The sequence below is a fragment of the Sinocyclocheilus anshuiensis genome, unplaced genomic scaffold (assembly GCF_001515605.1).
Source record: "Sinocyclocheilus anshuiensis isolate Anshui unplaced genomic scaffold, SAMN03320099.WGS_v1.1 scaffold130, whole genome shotgun sequence".
Classification (NCBI taxonomy): domain Eukaryota; kingdom Metazoa; phylum Chordata; class Actinopteri; order Cypriniformes; family Cyprinidae; genus Sinocyclocheilus; species Sinocyclocheilus anshuiensis.
In genome coordinates, this window is record NW_015544207.1 from 3589058 (window position 1) to 3612605 (window position 23548).

Genomic DNA, 23548 nt, shown 5'->3' on the forward strand with positions numbered 1-23548 from the left:
TTTTGGATGTGATTAATCGCGATTAATCGTTTGACAGCACTAGTAGTAATACTTTTCAAAATAAAATATGATATTTTATTACAGACGTTTATCTGATGCGGTTGAAGAGTTTATGCAGACATGTTTTCATAAAACATGCTGAAATGCTTTCTTTTCAGTCACGCCTGTGGGAAACGCAAAAGCAACTCCAGCACCTGCGCAGACAGACGGCTCACATGGAGACACTGGCAGTACCCATGATGCTCGGCGCCGCACACCGGCCGCTCTCTCGTACGCAGTCGTCTCCAGCCTCCACCTCGCTGACGCTGCCGGACAAAGCCTTGCCTCTCAGCACGGCACCGGAGCCGCCCCAGAGCCAGCCGCGCTTCACCACGGGTACACCGTCTCCACCAATCACACGCCGGTCTGCAGCAGATGATACACTCACACTGACTCAAACCTCGATGTGTGTGTGTGTGTGCAGGTCTGGTGTATGACTCCCAAATGCTGAAGCACCAGTGTGCGTGTGGAGACAACAGCAGCCACCCAGAGCATGCTGGGAGAATCCAGAGCATCTGGTCGCGCTTGCAGGAGAGGGGCCTCAGGGGCCAGTGTGAGGTATTTACAGCCTGCACTTCCCCTCTTTCCTAAAGGGGGCGCTGAATAATCTGTCCTACCATTATTCTCTTGAACACATCCACATTAACGGCACAGTTCAGTCCAAAATCAACATTCTGTCATCATTTATTCACCCTAATGTTGTAACAAACTTGCATGACTTTCTGCAGTGGAATGCAAAAGAATTTAAATTTGGGCCTTTATTTATAAAATGTATATTAATAAGTCTCTGTAAAGCTTCAAAGTGACAAAATACACCATTAAAGTAGTTTATATCACACATCCAATATATTCTGTATTATAGTCCACTATATTATAGTCTTCTGAAGCTGCGTTATAGATTAATGTGAGGAACAGACCGAAATTTAAAGGGATAGTTCACCAAAAAATTCAAGTTTCATTTACACACGCTCAAGTTGTTCCAAACATGTATGAGTTTTTTTTCTTCTGTTGAGCACAGAAAAAGAATGTTGGTGACGGTAGTCATTGACTTGCATAGTATTGGAAAAAAAATACTATGGAAGTCAATGTCTACTGTCAACTGTTTAGTTACCAACATTCTTCAGAATATCTTTTTTTTTTCTTTCTTTCTTTCTTTTTGTGTAAAAGAAGAAAGAAACTCATAAGGTTTGGAACAAGTGGAGGGTGAGTAGCCTAAATGAAGACAATTTTCATTTTTGGGTGAACTATTCCTTTAAGTGGCTATTTGAAAATTAGTTCACAAAACAGGTCTGAATGAGTCCTTCACAAACCAGGTTAATTCAGTGTCATGAGCATCCAGGTCTCAATTAGGACTCTAAGCGGCTCAGTGAAGTTTTAAAGGGAGAGTTCACCCAAAAATGAAAATGACCCCATGATTTACTCATCCTCAAGCCATCCTAGATTTATATGACTCTGCTCTTTCAGACGAATACAATCGGAGTTATATTAAAAATTGTCCCGACTCTTCCAAGCTTTATAATGGCTATGAATGGTGGTCGAGATTTTGAAGCCCAAAAAAGGGCATCCATCCACCATAAACAATTGCTCCACATGGCTTTTGGGGGTTAATAAAGGCCTTCTGAAGTGAATCGATGCACTTGTGTAAGCATAATATCCATATTTAAAACTTTATAAGCCATAATCTCTAGCTTCTGCTAACTGTTGTGCGCGCGTTCATGCGAGAGTGGCGTTCCAGCGGATGGCGTAAACTTTTCTTCCTTCCTTTTTTCGAAAATTCATTCTCACCTTTTTAATTTCTCAGTCCACATTCACTTTCATTATATTGAAAGAAGATATTCGAAAACCTCCCTGCTTTTAAAACTCCAATGCTCACAGCATGTTTGCACCATGAAAATCCTCTCTCATGATGTTTTTGCTTCCTCTGCAGAGTATTCGGGGAAGGAAGGCCACTCTAGAGGAGTTACAGTCTGTCCAACCCTGCCAGAAACATGTTAGATTGGAAATTAAGTAGACATGCATGATATGTTGGTGGCCAGTTTATTACTTGTTGATAATTGGGAAAATTTAAATTAGTGCTGTCAAACGATTAATCGCGATTAATCGTTTGACAGCAATATAATTATATAATTGTTATTATCTATATGGAAAGAGGAATTACAGCAGTTTTAGCAAAGAATGTTACAGTATTTTCATTTTTGGGCAGGTGCAGTAAGACTTAACCTGTCTCATGAATTAGTATGTGCGTATGAGCATGACACGGAAACATTTGACTACATTTTATTTTGATGGTCCATGTTCGACACTATTTACTATAACTACATAAGTAACTTTCCAACAACATGTCAACTACCTCTCATTAATTTGTAACTACATGTCAGCTAACCCTCATTAGAGTATTATTAGACTGTTAGGGTTTGTAGAATACGTTGACAAGTATTCGCAGAGTTACTTACAGTCAGTGTCTGTTGGTGGATCATCAAATAAAGTGTTAGCAGATATTATGCAGACAGTCTACTCATACTATAATGACTTCTGCTAGTTGACATGTAGTTGCAAAGTTACTGATAGTTAGTAGAATGTCTAAAGTGGACTATCAAAATGAAGTATTAGCACATATGTTGTTTTTCGCCAAGTTTGCATCTTGTATGCTCTGTGAAGGTTTAATTCAAGACCCACATGTCATTTTAAGTTATAAGTAATAATAGACCTTGTGGTAACACATTAGTTTAGGGACCAATTCTCACTGTTAACTAGTTGCTTATTAGCATGCATATTACTAACATATTAGCTGTTTATTAGTACTTATAAAGCACATATTAATGCCTTATTCTGCATGATCATATTTTAGATCCCTTAATCCTACCCCATACCTAAACTTAACAATGACCTTACTAACTATTAATAAGCAATTAGGAGTTTATTGAGGCAAATAAGGTCATAGTTAATAGTTAGTTAACAGTGAAAATTGGTCCCCAAGTGAAGTGCACACAGACCATTTCACTTATTCTGTTTATGTTTTAAGAAGTAATAAGTATATGTAAAAAAATGTGACTAAAACAATCACTGCTAAATGCTTTCTCACATACAAATGCTTACTATAGTTTTTGAGTGAAAGAAATATTATTTTATTGTTATAGTCAATTTAGGGTACATCTATTTGATGTTTTATTATCAACATATTTCATAAATTGAAAGGGATATAATGCAAAAAACACTGTTTATTGGACATTGTTATCTGCCCATATGCAAAAAATGTTAAAAGGATAATTCACCCAATAAATAGGAAACCTGTCAAAATTTACTCACCCTCATATTGATCCAAACCCATGAAACTTTTGTTCTTTTTCAAACGCAAATGAAAATATTTTTAATATTCTCAATCTATTGGAAGTCTACGCAACCAAAACTTTAACACTTTCAAATTACAAAAAAAAAAATGCAAAAGCAATCCTCATTAGGCAGTTTAATCAAAGACTTTTCACATCCATTGCTCAACACACATGCATAAAGCTCAACAAATATGGTAAACAGAAGCTCATCCGTACATGTCCGATTCAAAAGAATAAACCTCATTGGTTCTCACACATCGAAGAATCACGATTGAGCTTCTGTTTACCATATTTGATGTGCTCGATGTATGTACTGTATATTGACGAGTGTTTATATGAATTAAAGACTAAATTAAATGTTAATTTAAATAAAGTGGTTGTGTTTCATCAAAATACTTGGCTTAAAACACTCTATTCATATTGATTACTTTTGCAATGTCTTTATGAACTTTTTGAAGCATCAAAGTTGTGGTTTCATGGACTTTCAGTGGAGGAACAACTGGGCAAAAACTGGGCAAAACAACCACAAAATGGTGACCCAGGATCAATCTTGATGCGCATGTATGTGTGGCTGAAGTACATGACGCCATAGAGTGCCCCATTTGTAATTTTAGGTTTAAGAACAGTGATCATGACATTTGTGGCCACTAAGTTCCCTCAAAGCAAGCCCACATTGACACCTGCTCTAGAAGAAAACACTGGCTGACAGTCTATATGGCAAAAGTGTGCTCGCCGGTCCCATCTGTGACAGATCTGAGGTCAGAGAGCACTGATCCCAGCACAGTCTATCCGGGCAGAACCCCGGCTGAAAATTTGGAGAAAATGTTGAAAACTTCACTCAGACGATCAAGCTCAGAGCAGGTCCTTGTGGAATGATTGGAACAATATGTGCCATGAAGGATAAAAGAAATTCCAGCCCTCTCATTGTTCACGGTGCCAAACCACAAGCAATGCAAGTTTGGCAAAAAAAAAACAAAAAAAAAAAGGATGAGGGAAAATGAAAGAGAAAAGAGAGAAGGAAGATGTGGGGAGCAGGGAAACAAACAAAAGGGAGAGAGGGGAATGTATAACCTCATTCTTTCTTCTCATGGCCACCCCGTACTCTCCTGCCGCTTATGAATGCAGTTTTATAGAGTAATGATGGTCTCTTTTCTCTTTCTAGTACTGTTTACTAAAGTAAGCATTACTATTGCTACCACTCAGAGTCGGGTTTGTTCAAATCACATGTATTAAGTTCATGCTGCACCGTTGAATTATACCTCAAATCGATTTACGATTTTCACTTGGCGGCTGATAAAACGCATGAAGGGAGAGAGGGGAATGTATAACCTCATTCTTTCTTCTCATGGCCACCCCGTACTCTCCTGCCGCTTATGAATGCAGTTTTATAGAGTAATGATGGTCTCTTTTCTCTTTCTAGTACTGTTTACTAAAGTAAGCATTACTATTGCTACCACTCAGAGTCGGGTTTGTTCAAATCACATGTATTAAGTTCATGCTGCACCGTTGAATTATACCTCAAATCGATTTACGATTTTCACTTGGCGGCTGATAAAACGCATGTTAAAATCCTATAGACTTGCACTGAAGAAATATTTGTGTGAAAATGTGGCTGTTTTATCACAGTTTTGGAGCACTCGGCTTCCCATTTAAATGCATAATTCACCCAAAAATTTTATTTTGTTATAATTTTCTCACCCTCAAGTTGTTCCAAACCTGTATGAGTTTCTTTCTTCTATTGAACACAAAAGAGGATATTTTGAAGAATGTTGGTAACCAAATAGTTAATGGTAGCCAATGTGAAATTTCAGAACATATGATTCCCAGTGTGCGCAGATTACTGAGTGCTCTGTTCGAGCGTTTACTTTTATTTATGCTTTTCATCAACTTTGTGAAAAATACTGTACTGTAATAAGAGTTACAGATGTCTAAAAGTACAAAAGTACAAATCTGTTTATGTTATTGATTTTTAAGTTTTGAATGAAAACATCTCAATATTTTAGCAAATATTATGTAAAAATAAATACAGAGTTCTGGCATGAAACTCTAGATGGCGCAGTCCGATAGGTCTAACTCAATCTGACCTAATGACATCATTATCACATGGCACAGCTGATTGGTTATCTCCTGTATCGGTAGCCAATGAGCTCGCTGCTCAACATTCAAATATATGACTAGTGCTTGCCGTAGTAGTTGCAGCTTGCTTCAGAAACCCTCCACCTTCCCCAGCTCCACCTGTATAGATCTGCTACGAGGTGATTCCTGTATGCTACATGGAGGTTATTTCATGTATGTTATATTTGCAGCAGCAATATTTCTTACATGCTCACAGCAGGATGTTGTGGATTCTGAAAGATCAGATTGCACAAGTGTGTGCAAAAAGATCTGTTTTGTGCCAGTGTGTGATAAAAACTTGGAAATGTAGCTATGCAACTACCCACAACAACTAAGAAACCATCTAAAATTACCCTAGCAACCAATCAGAACACCCTAGCAACTGCATGTAAACACCCTTGCGTCTAGTACATTTCAAAAGTTTGGGGTCATTCTGACTTTTTAAAAATAATTAATACTTGTATTCATCAAGGCATTAAATTAAACAGAAGTAAAAAATAAATAAGTAAAGACATTATAATGTCACAAATGATTTCTATGTCAAATTAATGCTGTTCCTTTCAACTTTATATTTATCAAAGAATCCAAAAAAATAATCCTATTACGGTTTCCACAAGAATATTAATCAGCACAGCTGTTGATAATAATCAACGAAACATCAAATGTTTTTTGAGCAGCAAATCAGCATATTAGAATGATTTCTGAAGGATCATGTGACACTAAAGACTGGAGTAATGATGCTGAAAATTCAGCTTTACATCACAGGAATAAATTAGATTTTTTAATATACTAAATTAGAAAACAGGTATTTTAAATTGAAATAATATTTCACAATATTACTGTTTTTACTGTATTTTTTATCAAATAAATGCAGCCTTTAAAAACATTAAAAAAAAACATATAAACTAGCGAAAAATATAACATTTTAGGCATGATAATATGAATAACCTACAAGCTGGTGTATCGATGAGAGGCCATGTTTATGGAAATATGGAGACCACACACAAAGAATATTTAAACATACCATTAGTATGACACATAACAGGAAATCCATTTATAGTTTCGGTCACTCCAGCCTCTTTCTTTTATTGTATTCTTGAAATGTAGTTTATGTTCTGTAATTTGTAACACACACTTCGCCTTGTGGATGCTTGCAACAAAAATAAGCATCTAAATACTTTAGCACACATGAGTGATCTTTATACAAATACGGTTGGATAAACATGTTTCGTCATAATTCTCCAGCGTTACCATCTGTTTGAAAGCATACAGCTGGTTATTCATTCATTTGAATAGGATTAAATGCACATAAATCACTGGAGCAAAGCAGAGTGGTTACATCTAAGTGGATTAAATGACTGAAAATCTGCAAAGGGGTAATTATATGTAACAAATAATGTAAAAATGTATCATATTTTGGAAAACTTTGGATCAAACTTTGAAATTGCCTTAATCTTTTAAACAACTCAGAGATGTTGAATCACCTCAATTTCTGCGAGGGAAGAACAAATTTATACTCGAGTGCATTGTGTATTAGGTATGTTATCGTCTTTGACAGACAGCATGTTATCAGGCCGATCTTTTATTTTTCTTCTTTGAAAGCAATGGTGTAGTCAAAACATCCGCTAGTGTGGGTTTTCCAGGAAATGCACGTAGTCTCGTAAATACTACCGTATATTGTGCATGTTATTTTTTGACAGACATTGATATTGTTATGATTCAAATGATGTGGATATGGACCGTAAGTTAATAATTATTTATTTCTTAGCCTGTGGCAAGTATTCAGTGAAGTGATCGATGCCAATGTGAGTGTTATGTCGATGTTTTTAGTTCTAATATGTGACCCTGGAGCACAAAAGCAGTTTTAAGTCGCTGGGGTATATTTGTAGCAATAGCCAACAATACATTGTATGGGTCAAAATTATTGATTTTTCTTTTATGCCAAAAATCATTAGGATATTAAGTAAAGAACATGTTCCATGAAGATAGTTTGTAAATTTCCTACTGTAAATATATCAAAACTTAATTTTTGATTAGTAATATGCATTGCTAAGAACTTCATTTGGACAACTTTAAAGGCGATTTTCTCAATATTTTGATTTTTTTGCACCCTCAGATTCCAGATTTTCAAATAGTTGTATCTCGGCCAAATATTGTTCTATTCCTAACAAACCATACATCAATGGAAAGATTATTTATTCAGCTTTCAGATGATGCATAAATCTCAATTTCGAAAAATTGACCCTTATGACTGGTTTTGTGGTGCAGGGTCACATATACGTGAGGGGTGAACTATATGAGTGTTATAAAACATGCTGGAGATGTTCGAAATGCCTTTTGCGTAGTTCATTGTACACATTTTACGGAATGAAGTTTATATTATCGCTTAAATAAATTACACGTTACTCAGAAGTTGACATGTTTGTTAGTCAAAAATGTTGCATTTAGCTGTTGCATTTAGCTGTTGCAAAAGTTCATATCTTTTTACCGGAAAAGGAGTGGTTTTGATGCACAAATGTGTTTTTATTGTCTCTTATAACAAAATATATTTTATTTAAACCTAGAAAATGCAGATCCTGCTGTAAATAACCGGAGGGAAAAAAAAAGATTACACTTTAGCAGTTTGGACTCCTATAAATAAATCAACAGATTTTTAGGCTTCACCTATGCTATTTGCTGAGCATGCTTGTATTTCGACAGGTGGACAATGACACCATCTGGAACGAGATGCACACGTCCACAGCGTCCCGCCTGGCAGCCGGGAGCGTGACAGAGCTGGCCTTCAGAGTGGCTAAAGGAGAGCTTAAGGTCTGTGCAAAACAATATCCACAACACTGTTGGTCAAATGCTGCTTCTTAGATCAAATGAGTACAGAATAACTGACGATGAAACATTGTGCTACTGATAATTAATGCATTCATTTTCATTAATTCAGTGATCCACATGTACATACACTCATGTATCTTAGCAGCAGCTTGTCTGTGGCACTGCCAGCAAAGGAACATTCTTTGCACCTTGTTTACCCCTAAACAGTTCATAGTACTATCTTAAGGGTATATATTACTTCTCTAAGGTACTAATATGCACCTTTTATGAGTAGATATGGTACAAAGCTGTCCTTTTAAAGGAACTGCCCAGTACTTTTCAGGTGTGCAGCAACTTTCTTACACAACTGGTTAAGGATCTTATTAAGAAACAGCCCAATCTGATGTTACTAGAACTGAAACAAACCCTGAACTCTGTCATAACTGTGCACAGAGTTGATGAAGCTACTTTGAAACTGTAGCTTAAGAAACTACAAAATACTTATCATTTAGAATAGACCTTTTTTATCAAAAATTGTCAGCTGCAAAGTTACCATCAACATTACAACAAGAAAAAGAAAGCATGTCAGTAGCCTAAACATTTCAGTGTAAGGGTCAAAATGAATCACCGAATCATTTTTGTGACCAGTGAAACCATGCAAACAAACTGATTCACTAAATGATTCAAACTTCAGTAAGTATGAGGACAGAGTGGCTTTATTTCCTCAGCTTGCTCTGCTGTAAAGCTGCATGAGAAATGCAGTGTGATTTAGCGTTTTGTCACGCTATACTTCAACTTGTTGGAAAAAGTAGCTTGTTGCTATTTTGACTCACTACTTTCAATAAAACTGGTCTACTGTTGTGCTATCAGCTGCGCACCAACACTGGCTGTGCAGTTATAGAAAATTCAATATTATGCGTGTTCACGTTGCATTGAAATTACCATAATTACAAGATGACAACTCTGAAATAATTACTTCCTTAGGCACAGAACTTAAGCTCCAGAGTGAAATGCTTTGCATTAATTTACCTCTCACAATGCACTGAAAAAAGAAACCACACCAACTACCACTGGCTATAGTAAAACAGCATATCAAACAGAAGTATGTGTAGCATTTTGGTAAAATATTGCATGAAATGAGTCTTCTAGAACTATTTATTATAATTCTGACATGGAACAAATGCATCTTCAGTCAAAACTCTTGGACCATGTGTCAACCAATCAGAATCAAGTACTCGTTTCCTTCAGAGGGTCTCTATAATTACCGTTGCGTCAAATAAAATGTAACCAAGTAGCAAACCGACCAGATCAAGCTGATTAAGACGTGGAAAACTGTAACGACCATAAAAGAATAGTTCAATCACTAGAGTCCCCTGCTGGTAATTAAACTTAATGAAGGTTATAGGGGATGTTTCAGGGAAAGGCTTTATTGCTTTAACTGAAAGCGGAGGCCCGCTTGTTGAAGCAGTTTGGTGAAAACATGGTTTCTGTGTAAGAGGCGACTGGGAAATGCGGAGTTAATGACATGTTGGTTTCAATGTTTCAGAACGGCTTTGCTGTGGTTAGGCCACCAGGACATCACGCAGACCCGTCAAACCCCATGTAAGTCTGCCTATTACATTCAGAAATGCCTCTGTACATAATTTTTTCGAGTTTAAGGATGTGCGTCTAGTGGTGGTTGCAGGTTCGAGCCTGGCCTGCGTCACGTTTCGATCATCTTTTAAAGTTTTGTTGTAGTTTTGCCCTTTTTTATTAAAAAATTTCTGTATAGTTTTTATTCATTTTTATTTCAGTTTTAGTTGTAGTTATTTTAGTACATGTAGTGAAAATGAGAAATGTTGCCTTGGAAAGTTTTTTTTTTTTCATTGGTAACACTAGTTTAGGGACCAATTCTCACTATTATCTAGTTGCTTATTAGCATGCCTATTATTAACATATTAATTAATACTTATAAAGCACATATTCTGCATGACCATATTCTACATTCTTAATCCTACCCAAATTTAACAACTACCTTACTAATTATTAATAAGCAGCAAATTAGGATTTTATTGAAGCAAAAGTCGTAGTTAATGGTTTGTTAATAGCGAGAACTGGACCTTAAAATAAAGTGTGACCATTTTATTTTATTTCACGTTTATTTTTTATAAAGAAAAATGTAATGGTTTTAGTTTTAGTTAACTAGAATAATCCTGTATAGAGTATGCTGTGCATGTGAGTTTGACTCTGTTTAGTGTGGTCAAGAAGTGAAATTCTTCTTCCTGTACATGTGAGTTGATGGCATGTTTTGAGCGGTGTGTTTGTGTGGCGTGTGTGTGTGTGCAGCGTCAGCATGCCTGTCTGTGTGTGTGTGGATATTTATGGCTTGATAATGAAGGTTTGGAGGGAGCGGGAGGAAAGACGCTGATTTATTTCACCAGTTATCGCTCTTTCCAGATTTCTCAGCGCTTCACCTCGCTCCCTTACTTCCCAGTGCATATCTAATCATCCACTGGAAGTTTCCACATGTTTATTATTTGTGTATATGGACAGTATTTAAATGCTTTTAGATTACTTCAAGAAGTTATAGTCAAAAATACTAACAGCAGACCTGCACATCCGCTGAGTTCAGTTGCGTGAGAAAATGTGTTTGCTTACTACATAGTTTTGTTGTTCCGTTTCCAAATCCTCTGGCATTTAATGTGGTTGGATGCTTCACTTTATCTCTTTCTCTCTCTCTCTCTCTCTCAGGGGTTTTTGTTTCTTCAACTCGGTGGCGATTGCTGCTAAGCAGCTCCAGCAGAAGCTCAGCGCCAGTAAAATCCTCATCGTTGACTGGGTGAGAGCTCTAAACTCAGCTCATTTTAGTTCTAGGGATGCGAATTCTTGTAGAAACCAATAAGCACTTAATTAGTTTCATGTCATGGCCAAGAACTGATATGATGGCTGATACTTGAAAACCATACTATTATGTCTGTTCAATTTACACTATCCCTGTTATGCAAATTAAAACAATAATGCTGCTATCAAGAGTTTATTAGTTAATGCAGCACAACAGTGCTGACAATAGAGAACAATTTATTTCAATTATATATCCAATAGTGGTGGATTACATACAGTATATCGGCAAAAAAACAACAACTAATATTCTCTTATAACCAATATATCACCAATACACCTGTGTATATTATAGTGTATAGTTGGCTATCAATGCTAAATGATTACTAAAAAGCACTACAGTTATTCTGGCATGTTTAAGTGAAGCCTATTTCAACATATTGTTCTAATGAATCAATTGAACTGATGTGAATCTGAGTTACTAAACTGTATTGGTTACCAAGCTGAATTGATTGAGTTTATCAGTCACTGAATCAAATCACTTCCAGATTTTGGTCTTTTTTCGTCCTAATAGACCAGATGCGAAGGTAATGCTAATGTTAACTGAACAACATCCAAAATGCTTCCATTAAAAGCTAACAAGTGTTAAAGTAACCTGATTATGTTTCATCAATCACGCAGGATGTTCATCATGGCAACGGCACCCAGGAAATCTTCTACAACGACCCCAGCGTCCTCTACATCTCTCTCCATCGCTATGATAATGGAAACTTCTTCCCCGGGAGTGGTGGAGCAGCAGAGGTTAGTACGCAGAGATTATTGATTATAACATACGAGCAAATACAACACTCCTTGGTTTGTTTATTGCTGTGAAACTCTATAAGCTCACAAAAAAAGTCTTCGACTCAAGGGTTTCAATGTGTCACTCTTGCGCAGCTGTGTTCCAAACCAGAACTGGTTGCATCATGGGCTTTAGCACAAAAGGATCACAGTAAGAGGAGGGTTTTCAGTGTTTAACAGCAGTGCCGTGTTTGATTTGTCCCAGGTGGGTTCTGGGGCCGGTGAGGGCTTCAACGTTAATGTGGCGTGGACCGGTGGTCTGGAACCTCCCATGGGCGATGCTGAGTACCTGGCTGCCTTCAGGTATTAGTTTCACTTGGTTCATTTGCTGATTTAAACTAACTGAGGGGAACAATTCAACAGGGACAGTACTGAGTGGAAACCAGGGGTGTCCAATCCTGCTCCTGGAGGGGCAACATCCTGCAGAGTTTAGCTCCAACACACTTGTCTGGAAGTTTCTAGTCATCCCTGAAGACCTTGATTAGCTGGTTCAGGTGTGTTTAGAGTTGGAGCTAAACTCTACAGGACAGTGGCTCTCCAGGAGCAGGACTGGACATCCCTGATATAAACTGTGCCATATCTGAATATGTGACCCTGCACCACAAAACCAGTCATAAGGGTCAATATCTAGAAATTGAGATTTATACATCATCTGAAAGCTGAATAAATAAGCTTTCCATTGATGTATGGTTTGTTAGGAATAGAACAATATTTGGCCGAGATACAACTGAATCTGAGGGCGCAAAAAAATCAAAATACTGAGAAAATCGCCTTTAAAGTTGTCCAAATGAAGTTCTTAGCAATGCATATTACTAATCAAAAATTAAGTTTTGATATATTTACAGTAGGAAATTTACTAAATATCTTCATGGAACATGATCTTTACTTAATATCCTAATGATTTTTGGCATAAAAGAAAAATGGATCATTTTGACCCATACCATGTATTGTTGGCTAATGCTACAAATATACCCCAGCGACTTAAGACTGCTTTTGTGCTCCAGGGTCACATATATGAATCCATTTTCACTTAAATAAATGGTTTTGGTTTCATAACAAGTGAAGAAATTGGAAGATACCGTGATTGTTTAATGAAATGAATTTGCTGACTGAAGAGTTTGGATAAGGTCTAGTAATAATATACAAATCTGTGATGCACCTAAATTCCGGCAACCAAAAATATTCAGCCAAGCAGCAAAAAAAATATTAATTTTTGGGTTTTGGAGGGTCGAAACCATTGAACAAAATTGTGCCATTTAATGAGCATTTTTCAATTGTGTCAGTGTCTGTTTTCTGCACAAAACATGGATACGCTATAAATAAGGAAACATGTGAGCAGTGTGGACACACTTCACAATGACCAAAATCGATGCTAGAAATATGCAAAAAAAAATTCAGCTGAAATATTGCTTATTGCCGAAGAGCTATTTCAACAGGAGCCAGTTACATAAACATAGCCACCGTGTTAAGACTATGCCTTAAGAACTAGTCGAGCAAACTAGCAGTGTCAAATTAGATCAATCTACTTTTTTATATAACTGATTTCAAAAAAACATTATGACAAGTCTTCAAGAAAACAATTAGAGGACTTAATGCCCGTTCACATCAAGGGTGGTAACGATAACAATATATTTCGCTCTAAATCATTCTAAAATCATTGTAAATGTAAAAGAATAGCCAAGCCCCCACTCCAACTATAATGGTACAGAAGAAAAATAACTTTGGAATCACTTTCAGAACAAATTTTTTTCAGCTGATGAATGATAAAAACATTGACAGCCAATCAGAATCCATCCTGCTTTAAACCCCAACAAGCCAATGTAAACATCTCAATTGCATTGTCTGTAAATTTGCAACAAACAAATGCACAGAGGTTTTACTTTTTATTAGTGGCCTTTACAGAACATTCTCAAAACAACCTAAGAGGACAGTTAAAAAGGGCTTATTAAACAAAATATATTTATTTCAAATGGTACCATAGTATAACCGGGTATCTGCAGGATTTTTAAAATCAAATTTAAGACCTTTAAAGACCTTTTTAAGACCTAAACTTCACATTTCAGTCTTTAAACATTTAAAAAAAAAAAAAGGAATGAGTCAAAAGTATCAATTATTATATTAATTTAAACAATTATTATCAATCAATTATATTAAATTACATATATCTTAGTGTCTTTATTTGTTTAGATTTTTATAATGCATTAGCTTCTTGTCGATCCACTGGTTCACATTTAAAAATATGTAGCAAAAATAGCAGATGGGCTTATTGAAAAAGCAAATTCGTTCTCTGCCAGCAGGTTTCTACGGTGGCCGAGAAGTGCAGAGCAAATCACAATTCTGAAAACAAAATAACAAATTACAAACACAAATGCAAGTCTAAAAAACAAAATAACAATTCAGAAAGCACAACAACAATTCAGAAAACATTATAACAAGTCAGAAAACACAATGACAATTTCGAAAACAAAATAACAAGTCAGAAAACACAACGACAAATCAGACAAACCGGAAGAGGTAGGTATAGTTTGAGACAGCGCCATTGGTTTGGGATTACTCACTTTTACTAATTTTTAGACTTGCATTTGCGTTTGTAATTTGTTATTTTGTTTTCAGAATTGTGATTTGCTCTGCACTTCTCGGCCACCGTAGGTTTCACTTTCGGAACGGCAGAAATATAGCGGTTTCCAACGACTGCTACACAAAGCAGCGCAGCGCCTGACTTTGAAACGTGCAGCTCTCAAGTTTATTCAGTGAAATCACAGCCTTTTGAAGTTTAATCGACGTCATATCATATCATTAATCTACATAGCAATTTTTGTCTTTCCTTCCCCAAATTTAAGACCATTTATAATTAAGTCTTTTTGTAGCATTTAAGAGTTTTCATGGCCTTAAATTTAAACAATTAAACTGAGGACCTGCGGAAACCCCAAGAACAGGAACCCCCTAAGAACCCACAGTTCAGTGCAAACATTTCTGTCATGCATTTGGCAAAAATATTTTGTTTACTATGCATTTTACCTTTGAAATTTGAGGCAGTTGCCCAACCCTGGTCTAGACACTAATATAATTTTAGTTGTCTTTGTAGTTATTATTCTTGGGACAGGAACAGGCCTATAAAAGGGATAGTTCACCCAAAAATGAAAATACCCTCATGTCGCTCCAAACCTGTATGAGTTTTTTGAACAACGCTGGTAATCAAACAGTTGATGGTCCCCATAGTATTTATTTCCCTACTATGGAAGTCAACGGGACCAACAACTGTTTGGTTCATTTTTGGGTGAACTATAACTTTTAATGGGATAGTTCACCTTCAGTTGCTAGTCCCCATTGACTTGCATAGTGTTTTCCCCCCCAATGGGGACCAGCGAATGAAGGTAAACTATCCCTTTAATTTTAACTAGTCTAAGCTGTTCATGCAACCGGTTTGATTTAGCAAATATTTCTTCACCAGAGGAAATAATGCCCTGAGCAGCATACCAAGATTAATTACCCAATTGCTCACATTTTATTACCCAAACTTTAATTTCAGTTTCGGTTTTTGGCTAAATGCAAACTTTAATTTTAGTTTCAGAGTTTCTAATAAAACATTCTGCATATCTGTTATGGTCTTGTTAGTTTCCACACCTCATTTCGCAAACATAAAAATTTAGCATTAATCCTTATGGTCTGTGGTTGTGCTAGTATTTCGTACACGCAACGATAACCGAAAACGCTGTCTTGGGAGTAAGCTGGTGTTAAGTGTTGTGTCAAGGACACAATGGTGTTAGCAAACCCAGCAACCCTTCTATTCAAGGATCTTCCGTGGTCCAGATGTTGAACCACAACCCCACCACAATGCACTTTATATGTCTTGTAAAGTCCTTACATGGCCCGATTATCATCAGGTCAGAGTTCAGGAAGAAGCATTTGACCTTCCATCATGTTTCGCCAAAGAACCTGGTCTTCTTCATATGGGCATCCTTCATTATTGCACTGGTTTCTCTCCTGCGTTCTTGTGCTCTAGTGTTTGCACTGAGACCTTTGGGATTGTGTCAGGAATTGGACGCCCGATCATATTGTGATCACTCTTTTAAGTTGGACTTCCCCCTCCGCCGTCTGCCAACCTGCATCAGTCAAGGTGTTTATTGTAGTCTGAAACGCTTGCAGGGCTTCAAATGATTCCCAGCTTTTTCATTGTGTTGGGATCAAACTCAAGCTTGGCCACTTCCACATGCCGCCGGTGGGTGGTTTTATTAAACGTTTTTAGCATTTTTTGAAGGAAGCCTGCTTCAGGATTTTGGTTTCGGTCCAGGGAGGCATTGTTAACCACACGCTAACCAGGATCCCTGTGTGAAAGTGGGTGGGCGTCTAAAAAGACCTTTAAGATCTTTCAGGACTGAATGTTTTGGGAATGTTCTGACTCTAACCAGCCTGTCTCTCTTTGACTTCCTGTGTCTTGTACACTCTTTCTCGTCCATTTATTGGTCTTTAATAAATGCTTCGCTCTCTCTCTTTCCCTCCACCCAATCTAAAACCGTTCCTCTCCACACAGGGGAGCGTGGGTAGTTTTATTGGTCTAAAGGGGAGGCGGAGTTGGTTACAACGGTGAGGGTAGGCGGAGAGGGGGGGGAGTAGTGGAGGATCCTGGGTAATTAAGGCAAATGGCTCCCAGATGGCGGGCTGTCAGTGACGTGAGGAGAACGACAAGCTCCAAATGGGAACCAGATGCAGCGGCGGTCGCTTTGAACTCGCCGGTGATGCGCTCAAGAGGCGAAATCACTGGCAGGGCTGGCGTCCTCCGAGCGCAAGAAAGAGGGAGACGAGGAAAAAGAGGAAGGAAGAGAGAGCGAGAGACGGTTATTAACAGAACCTAATTCAAACACTTTAGTCACTGGGATTGTCACACTGTGCTTCGGCCAGCTTAATTTTTGTAAAATTTGTCAAATATAAGAGGAACGCCACTAGACTTTTTCTTCTTTTGAGTCGTCTGGCCAAGTTTTTCCACATTTTTGGAAAGGCTTTGATCAGAACTGATGTTAAACTGACAAAACAATCTATCAGAAACTATTTAACAGCAATTTTTCCAAAATCGACTTCTTAAAGATAATTAAAGATAAATAGTTTTGTCCGAGTATTGTTAATAGAAAATTTAAATATTTATTATTAGTGTATTTTATAATACCAGCATTCATAAAAAATATATAATAAGTATTTCCGTCATAATAAATATTTGAGATGCCTCAGAAGACCCCTTAAAAGAATAGTTCATGGAAAAATTGGTAACACTTTAGTATAGTAAATTTACTATTAACTAGTTGCTTATTAGCATGCCTATTATTAAGATATTGGCTGTTTATTAGTATAAAGCACATATTCTGCATGAGCATATTCTACATCTCTAACTCTACCCAATACCTAAACTTAACAACCACCTTACTAACTATTAATAAGCAGCAAATTAGGAGTTTATAGAGGCAAAAGTCATAGTTTGTTAATGGCGAGAAATGGACCTTAAAATAAAGTGTGAACAATTAAAATGACAATTAATTTACTGTGCCCCGTGACTTTATTTTGTGGAACACAAGAGGAGATGTTTTAGGGAATGTAGTTTGGTTGTTTTTTCATGTAATTGCAATGAATTTTCAAGCTTCAAAAAAGACCCAAAAGCGCCATAAAGTATCATACATGCAGTTCATGTGACTCACTATATTCTGAAGCCAGAAATGGACTAAAACTGAATTTGTTATTAACTGACAATCTTGACATCTGCCCCGGCTTTGGTTGGCGAGATCAACAGAGAAGTAAGAACGAATCATTCTTGTGAGTTGGATTGTTTTGATGAATCGGATGATTCACGTTCATAACAGCAGTCCGAATGATACGATTCATTTTTCGAGTTCAACTCACTAGGGATCCAGGTGCAGTGGTTAATGGCTGAAGATTATCTATAACTAATAATCTAAATTTCCTTACTCCATGGAAGAAAGAAGGTCATTTGGGTTTGGAATGACATGAGTATGAGGAAATGATAGCTATTAACCAGCCATTTAACTATGGTTTAAAATTGTGCATAAAGATTTTGAAAGAAAATGCAGTCTTATAAGTGCAGATATAACATTAACCGAATGTTTTTTTTATGCATTGTTCTGATGTTTAGGACGGTGGTGATGCCCATTGCTCAGGAGTTTTCCCCAGACGTCGTGTTGGTCTCTTCAGGGTTTGACGCTGCAGAAGGACACCCTGCTCCTTTGGGAGGATACAAAGTCACAGCTAAATGTAGGATATTTTTTTGAAATATTATCTTGCGTATGAAATATAAACTCTTATAAACAGCTTCAAATTGAATTGAATTTATATACATTTGTAAACAGTCTCAGAAAATGTACTGTGACGCTAATGTTGTCATTGGTCTCTCCGCAGGTTTCGGCTTTTTGACTCGGCAGTTGATGGCGTTAGCAGGAGGACGTGTGGTTCTAGCATTAGAGGGAGGTCACGACCTCACAGCCATATGTGATGCTTCTGAGGCCTGTGTCAGCGCTCTGCTGGGACTGGAGGTCAGATTTCATGCAGAAGCAAACACCATCACAAAAATTCCTTTATTATAGCTTTATAAGCCTGTTATACCATTGCTGGTAACAAATAATCAGCACTGTTGTTATGTAAGGGTGTTAACATGACTTTTCTGGCAAAGTCTCATATGACGTGCTCTTTGTTTTAAAGGAAAAACAAAACTCCCCTTTTTCATCTCATTTTCTCTTAGGAGCCTCTTCCTGAGTCGACTCTCCTCCAGACGCCCAATGCCAACGGAGTGCTTTCACTCCAGAGAGTGCTACAAATACAGAGTGAGTGTCTCGCACTCCTCTCGTCCCAGTCTGCCTCTAATTATCCTGAAATGCACTGACTTCCTGGTAGCACACATTTGTTGTAATTAATTATAATCATGATCGTCGTTGTTTCACCACATGGTTCCTGCTGAGCCAAAATATTCCTATAAAAACAATGGTATGGGATGCACTACGTGGCGTACACGACCTCTCTCATGCTTTCTGTGTGCTACTGACAGACATCTATTTACAGTTTTCAACATTGTTGTTGGTTAGACTTTTAATTGACATTTTAAAACCTGTATGACTTTGTTTCTTCAGTTGAACACAAAAAGAAATGCAGAATGTCCAAGCTTCTTTTTCCTGACCACAAAAGTTTACAATGATTCATACAGTTGAGGTCCAATAAGCACATGTTTTATTTGTATTATTATTTTAAATGTAGTCTGTATGAGTTCATACAATATCTGACCAAAAAGTCACCATTATCTTTCCCTCTGCTATAGTTCTTCTCCAACAACATGGAAACCTCATTGGCTCTTGCACATCAAGCTAGCACGTTTGAGCTTCTGTTTACCATATTTGATGTGCTCTATGTGTGTGCATTGAACAATGTTTATATGTGAAGAAAAGCCTAAATTAAATCTGTTCAGTTTATAAAGTGATCCAGAAGACTTGGCTTAAGGATTACTTTTACAATGTCTTTATGAACTTTTTAACACGTCAAAGGTCTGGTTACGTGGATTTCAATGGAGGGACAGAAATCTCTCAAGTTTCATTAAAAATGTTTTAGTTTGTGTTTCCAAACATCTTATAGGTTTGGAATGACATGAATATGAGAAAATAATGACAGAATTGTCTTTTTTGAGAGTACTATCCATATTCTTCACATAAAGGCTTCAGAATACAGCACACAAGTTGTATGCAGTATTTTGCAATTGCTTTTTTATATTTTCATTTTATGGAAATGAGCAGCTTTGACATTCTGCTAAAGATCTATTTTTGTTATTCATTTCAGATAGAAAGTCATGCAGGTTTGGAATGACATAAGGAATGGTAAATTATGTCACAATTTAGTCCTGTCTGTTAATTCTGAGATTTCTGTCTCAGGTCAGTATTGGTCGTCACTGAAGCCGTTGATGGGCACAGTGGGGATGTCGTTTCTGGGTGCCCAGAGGAAAGACTGTGAGGAAACAGACACAGTGAATGCGATGGCATCCCTCTCCGTGGGGGTCTTGACCAACAAAAGGTGAGATCTGATGAAGAAATTGTGCTAAATGCAATTCATACTATTTGCCACTACTCTATAGTGCTCAATCCTGTTCTGTTTTGTACACAATTTGTTCTGTAATTTTCAGTGTGACCAAGGTTATTATTGTTAACTGAAACTATTAAAACATTTGTATTAAAAGGGTCATCGGATCCCCATTTTCCACAAGTTGATATGACTCTTTAGGGTCTTAATGAAAAGTCTATACCATACTTTGGTTAAAATTTCTCAATGGTAGTGTAAAACAACACCCTTTTACCCTGTCAAAAACAGCTCTGTTCACAGTGACCCGTTTCAGTGCATGTCCCTTTAAATGCTAATGAGCTCTGCTCACCCCGCCCCTCTCTAAAATACTAAAATATGAGTATATGACAGCTGCATTCTACAACCGAATTTACTCTAATTCAGGTGTTTTTGCAGAAAGGGGCTAATCTGTAATCCAATTCATGTTGATGTTTTCACAGGTGCTTGTTTCTCTTCTAATCTATGCTGGGCTTCAGAGCTTTTGTTGCATTCTTGAGCATAAAAACCATATGCTGGTTGTTCGATGCTAAACATAAACCTAATTTTTTTTACAGCCTTGCTGATGAACCCATGGAGCACGACGAAGACTCCCTTTAAACCAGGTCTTTACACGTCTGAAACTGTCCAGTATCAAATGGAGCTCCACACCATGTGAACGAGCCGTGCCTCAGGGGGCGTGGCTTCCTCATCATGGCCCCTCCCCCAAGACACCAACTCAACCCTGACCACCAGCGCAGCGCGGCTAAGCTAACAACCCGCAGCCACAGTTCTGCCGGGGCTCTGGGATCCACGTCATCTTCTCCATTCACGTACCACACAAACAAACACACTAGGACGCATGAGTGTGTTTTTAACATTCACTAAAAGAATGTGCTGAAGGACTCCAGTCGCTCAGATATTCACCTCCGGTGCCTCAAAAGAGACTATTTACTTTAGCTGGAGATGCGAAAGCAGAGTTGCAGGAACGGTTGAGGATTATTTAACCTTTTTTAAAGGCAGCCCACTTGCGGACTGTGCTGGGAGAAAATGAGGGGTTTCCTTGCACCTGGCAACCACAAAGTGGCTTCACTCTATGATGTCATTACTATTAACCACTAAAGAAGAAGAAAAAGAAGAAAACGATCTCGACAACTGTGGGTTTTATCAATCGTATTTTTTTTTTTTGCACTGTGCATTCCATAATGTGAACCGTGAAATTTTCCAAACCTCTGGGAAAAGAAAGATCTAATTCTGGATCTAGTTTTACGCTTAATGTTCTTTTTTTTTTTAAAGTGAAGCAAAAAACAGTTGCATTCTTGTCAAGTTCAGTTACATTCTACCTGCATTCCCAGCATGAAGGCTGTAAACTTGAATACTTCGAAATACTTATTTGTACTGATTTTGTGTATCTGATTTAACGCCTCATGTTTTTAAAGGCCAGAGGGACAAGCCAGCTATGAGCAAGTTTATTGCACACACCCACCCACCTAAAAAAACACACATATACGCCCATATTTCTGTGCACACATTGCATCCTTATGACCACTGTACAGTTAATATCGTGGACACAGGAAGTGCTTAAGCTTTCCCTAGACTAACTGTAACGCAAAGTAGCTCAGTCTCTTTTTAGACCAAACTAATTTGAATATGATGTCTATATATGTGTGCGTGTGTATCTATCAGTCATATCTTTTATCTGTTCTGTACTCACAATCAAACCTCGACTGACCACAAGCAAAAGCGCAAAACGACATTTGAATGGGCTCTCGCGGCCACTTTAATAGCAGCGTGTGAAATTCTTTTATAACACAATTGTCTGTCGTTTTCACGGATCTTTGTTGTTTTGGACGAGGGAAATGACCAGCCTGTTAACCTGTGGAGAAGACATGTCTCAAGTTGGTGCGCAGTTAATGATTTTCTTTCATTGCTGCGCACTTACTGGCGTTTTTTTTTTATGAGGGATGCATTGTTTTTGGATGGCGTTCTGTTTTCCACAGCCTGCACATAGATGTCTAATTCACACCAGTTGTGTGGATGAAGTTTATGGTGATATTAAATATGTCTCTCAGCCACTGGGATTCACATTTACGCCATCATCAATAAACCGAAATTAATATCACACCAAAACGGACAGACCTCGTTAAATACTGTGCCACTCATCAGCATGTTCGGTTTCAAAAACGTATCATTTCTAAACCAAAATCTGTCTAGTTGCGTAATCCTGATGGGCCAAACAGCCAAAAATAATGCGCTGGAAATAATGCTGTACCACATGCTGGATGGTCATCGGTCGGGACGTTACATTTAACTAGTAGCACAGTTCATGGTGCTTGTTTGACTTTTGCGTTGTGCTTTTGGCTTAATGAACGCCCCGACGGCTCGCGTTCGCGTTTCGGATTTGTATTGATATTCATTGACCAAATCTCATGTTTTTGAGTTTGTGTTTACCTCTTTACCTCTGCATTCACAATCAAATTCACACGTTAACATGCTTTCCTGCGTTCACTACAAGAAACAATCGTGACCTGGCAAATTGCTGTTATTGCGAACATGTGGAATAAAAATAGAGGCATTCCGTGTGCGATTTTTCTGTAATGCTGCAGATAAAAGTGCCCAGCACCTGCCCGACCAACAAGTCTTTAATTCATCCCTTTCTTGCCTTGTACCAAACCACTGTGGCTAGTTCTACGTTTGTATGATTCCATGTAAATAGCACCATCCATTTATCGACGTTTTGTGAGGTTTCATGAAGACCCTGGGTAGCCTTTGCCCATCAGACCCCCGTGAAGACTGTTGTAAAATAGAGCAGATGCAGACGTTCACTCATTAATGAAGTCATAGCTAATCGCTCAGAACTAGCGGCGGTCTTGCTGCGTATTTATAGTACTTCAAACAGTGCACTTGCATTTCACCATCAACAAAACATGCCTGTTCATCTTCAGACAAATTGAAAACGACTTGGTTAGCGACAAATCGACAGCACTTAGTGACAGTTTCGTTGGGACTGTTGCTAAATACAGATTTTGACATTCCGTTGCAGTTTGGACACTGATATGCGTCTTACATACAGTTCTATTTTAGTGGTGTATTTTTACAATAGCTTTGTGCATTTGTACTGTTTTGATATACCTCTCAAAGCGCTTGTATTCTCTCGTCTCTCCGAACTCTTTATGAAGTAAAACGGGGAGAGTGTGCTGTCGTCATCGCTCGTGTAAAAGCAAACCAGCGTCGTCTTAATTCTTCTGTCATTTATTCCCTTTTGCCTTCTTGTATGGACAATGTAAATAGTTTCCTATGACCAAAAGACTTCACCTACGTACCTTGAAGTACTTTACCTGTCGACCCCACTAACTGGATCTGTTTAACAAAGCATAACAGAAATGATGTTTTCCAATCTTCCTTGTTTATTTCCCGTTTCTTTCATTTTTCTGTGTATAGAAAAGAATGTCTATTTTGTACTGTTTCTATCTTCCTAATTAAAAAGAAAAGCATTTTTTGTTTGCCTGAATTTCATTCGGCTTTGTCAT

General features: G+C 37.7%; 1 protein-coding gene across 1 annotated transcript in view; it reads left to right on the top strand.

The window, feature by feature from the left end:
* Window positions 1–23534, top strand: part of LOC107696948 (histone deacetylase 7-like) — a 99905-nt gene extending 76371 nt beyond the window's left edge. Inside the window, exons 12-24 of the mRNA XM_016497520.1 lie at window positions 159–403; window positions 499–597; window positions 1967–2029; window positions 8184–8291; window positions 9835–9890; window positions 11019–11106; window positions 11787–11906; window positions 12151–12248; window positions 18082–18200; window positions 18345–18478; window positions 18685–18766; window positions 19859–19997; window positions 20597–23534. Of these exons, the coding sequence (XP_016353006.1) occupies window positions 159–403; window positions 499–597; window positions 1967–2029; window positions 8184–8291; window positions 9835–9890; window positions 11019–11106; window positions 11787–11906; window positions 12151–12248; window positions 18082–18200; window positions 18345–18478; window positions 18685–18766; window positions 19859–19997; window positions 20597–20639 (1394 nt within the window). The 3' untranslated portion in view covers window positions 20640–23534. The remainder of the gene's footprint in view (window positions 1–158; window positions 404–498; window positions 598–1966; window positions 2030–8183; window positions 8292–9834; window positions 9891–11018; window positions 11107–11786; window positions 11907–12150; window positions 12249–18081; window positions 18201–18344; window positions 18479–18684; window positions 18767–19858; window positions 19998–20596) is intronic.
* Window positions 23535–23548: the final 14 nt, after the last annotated feature.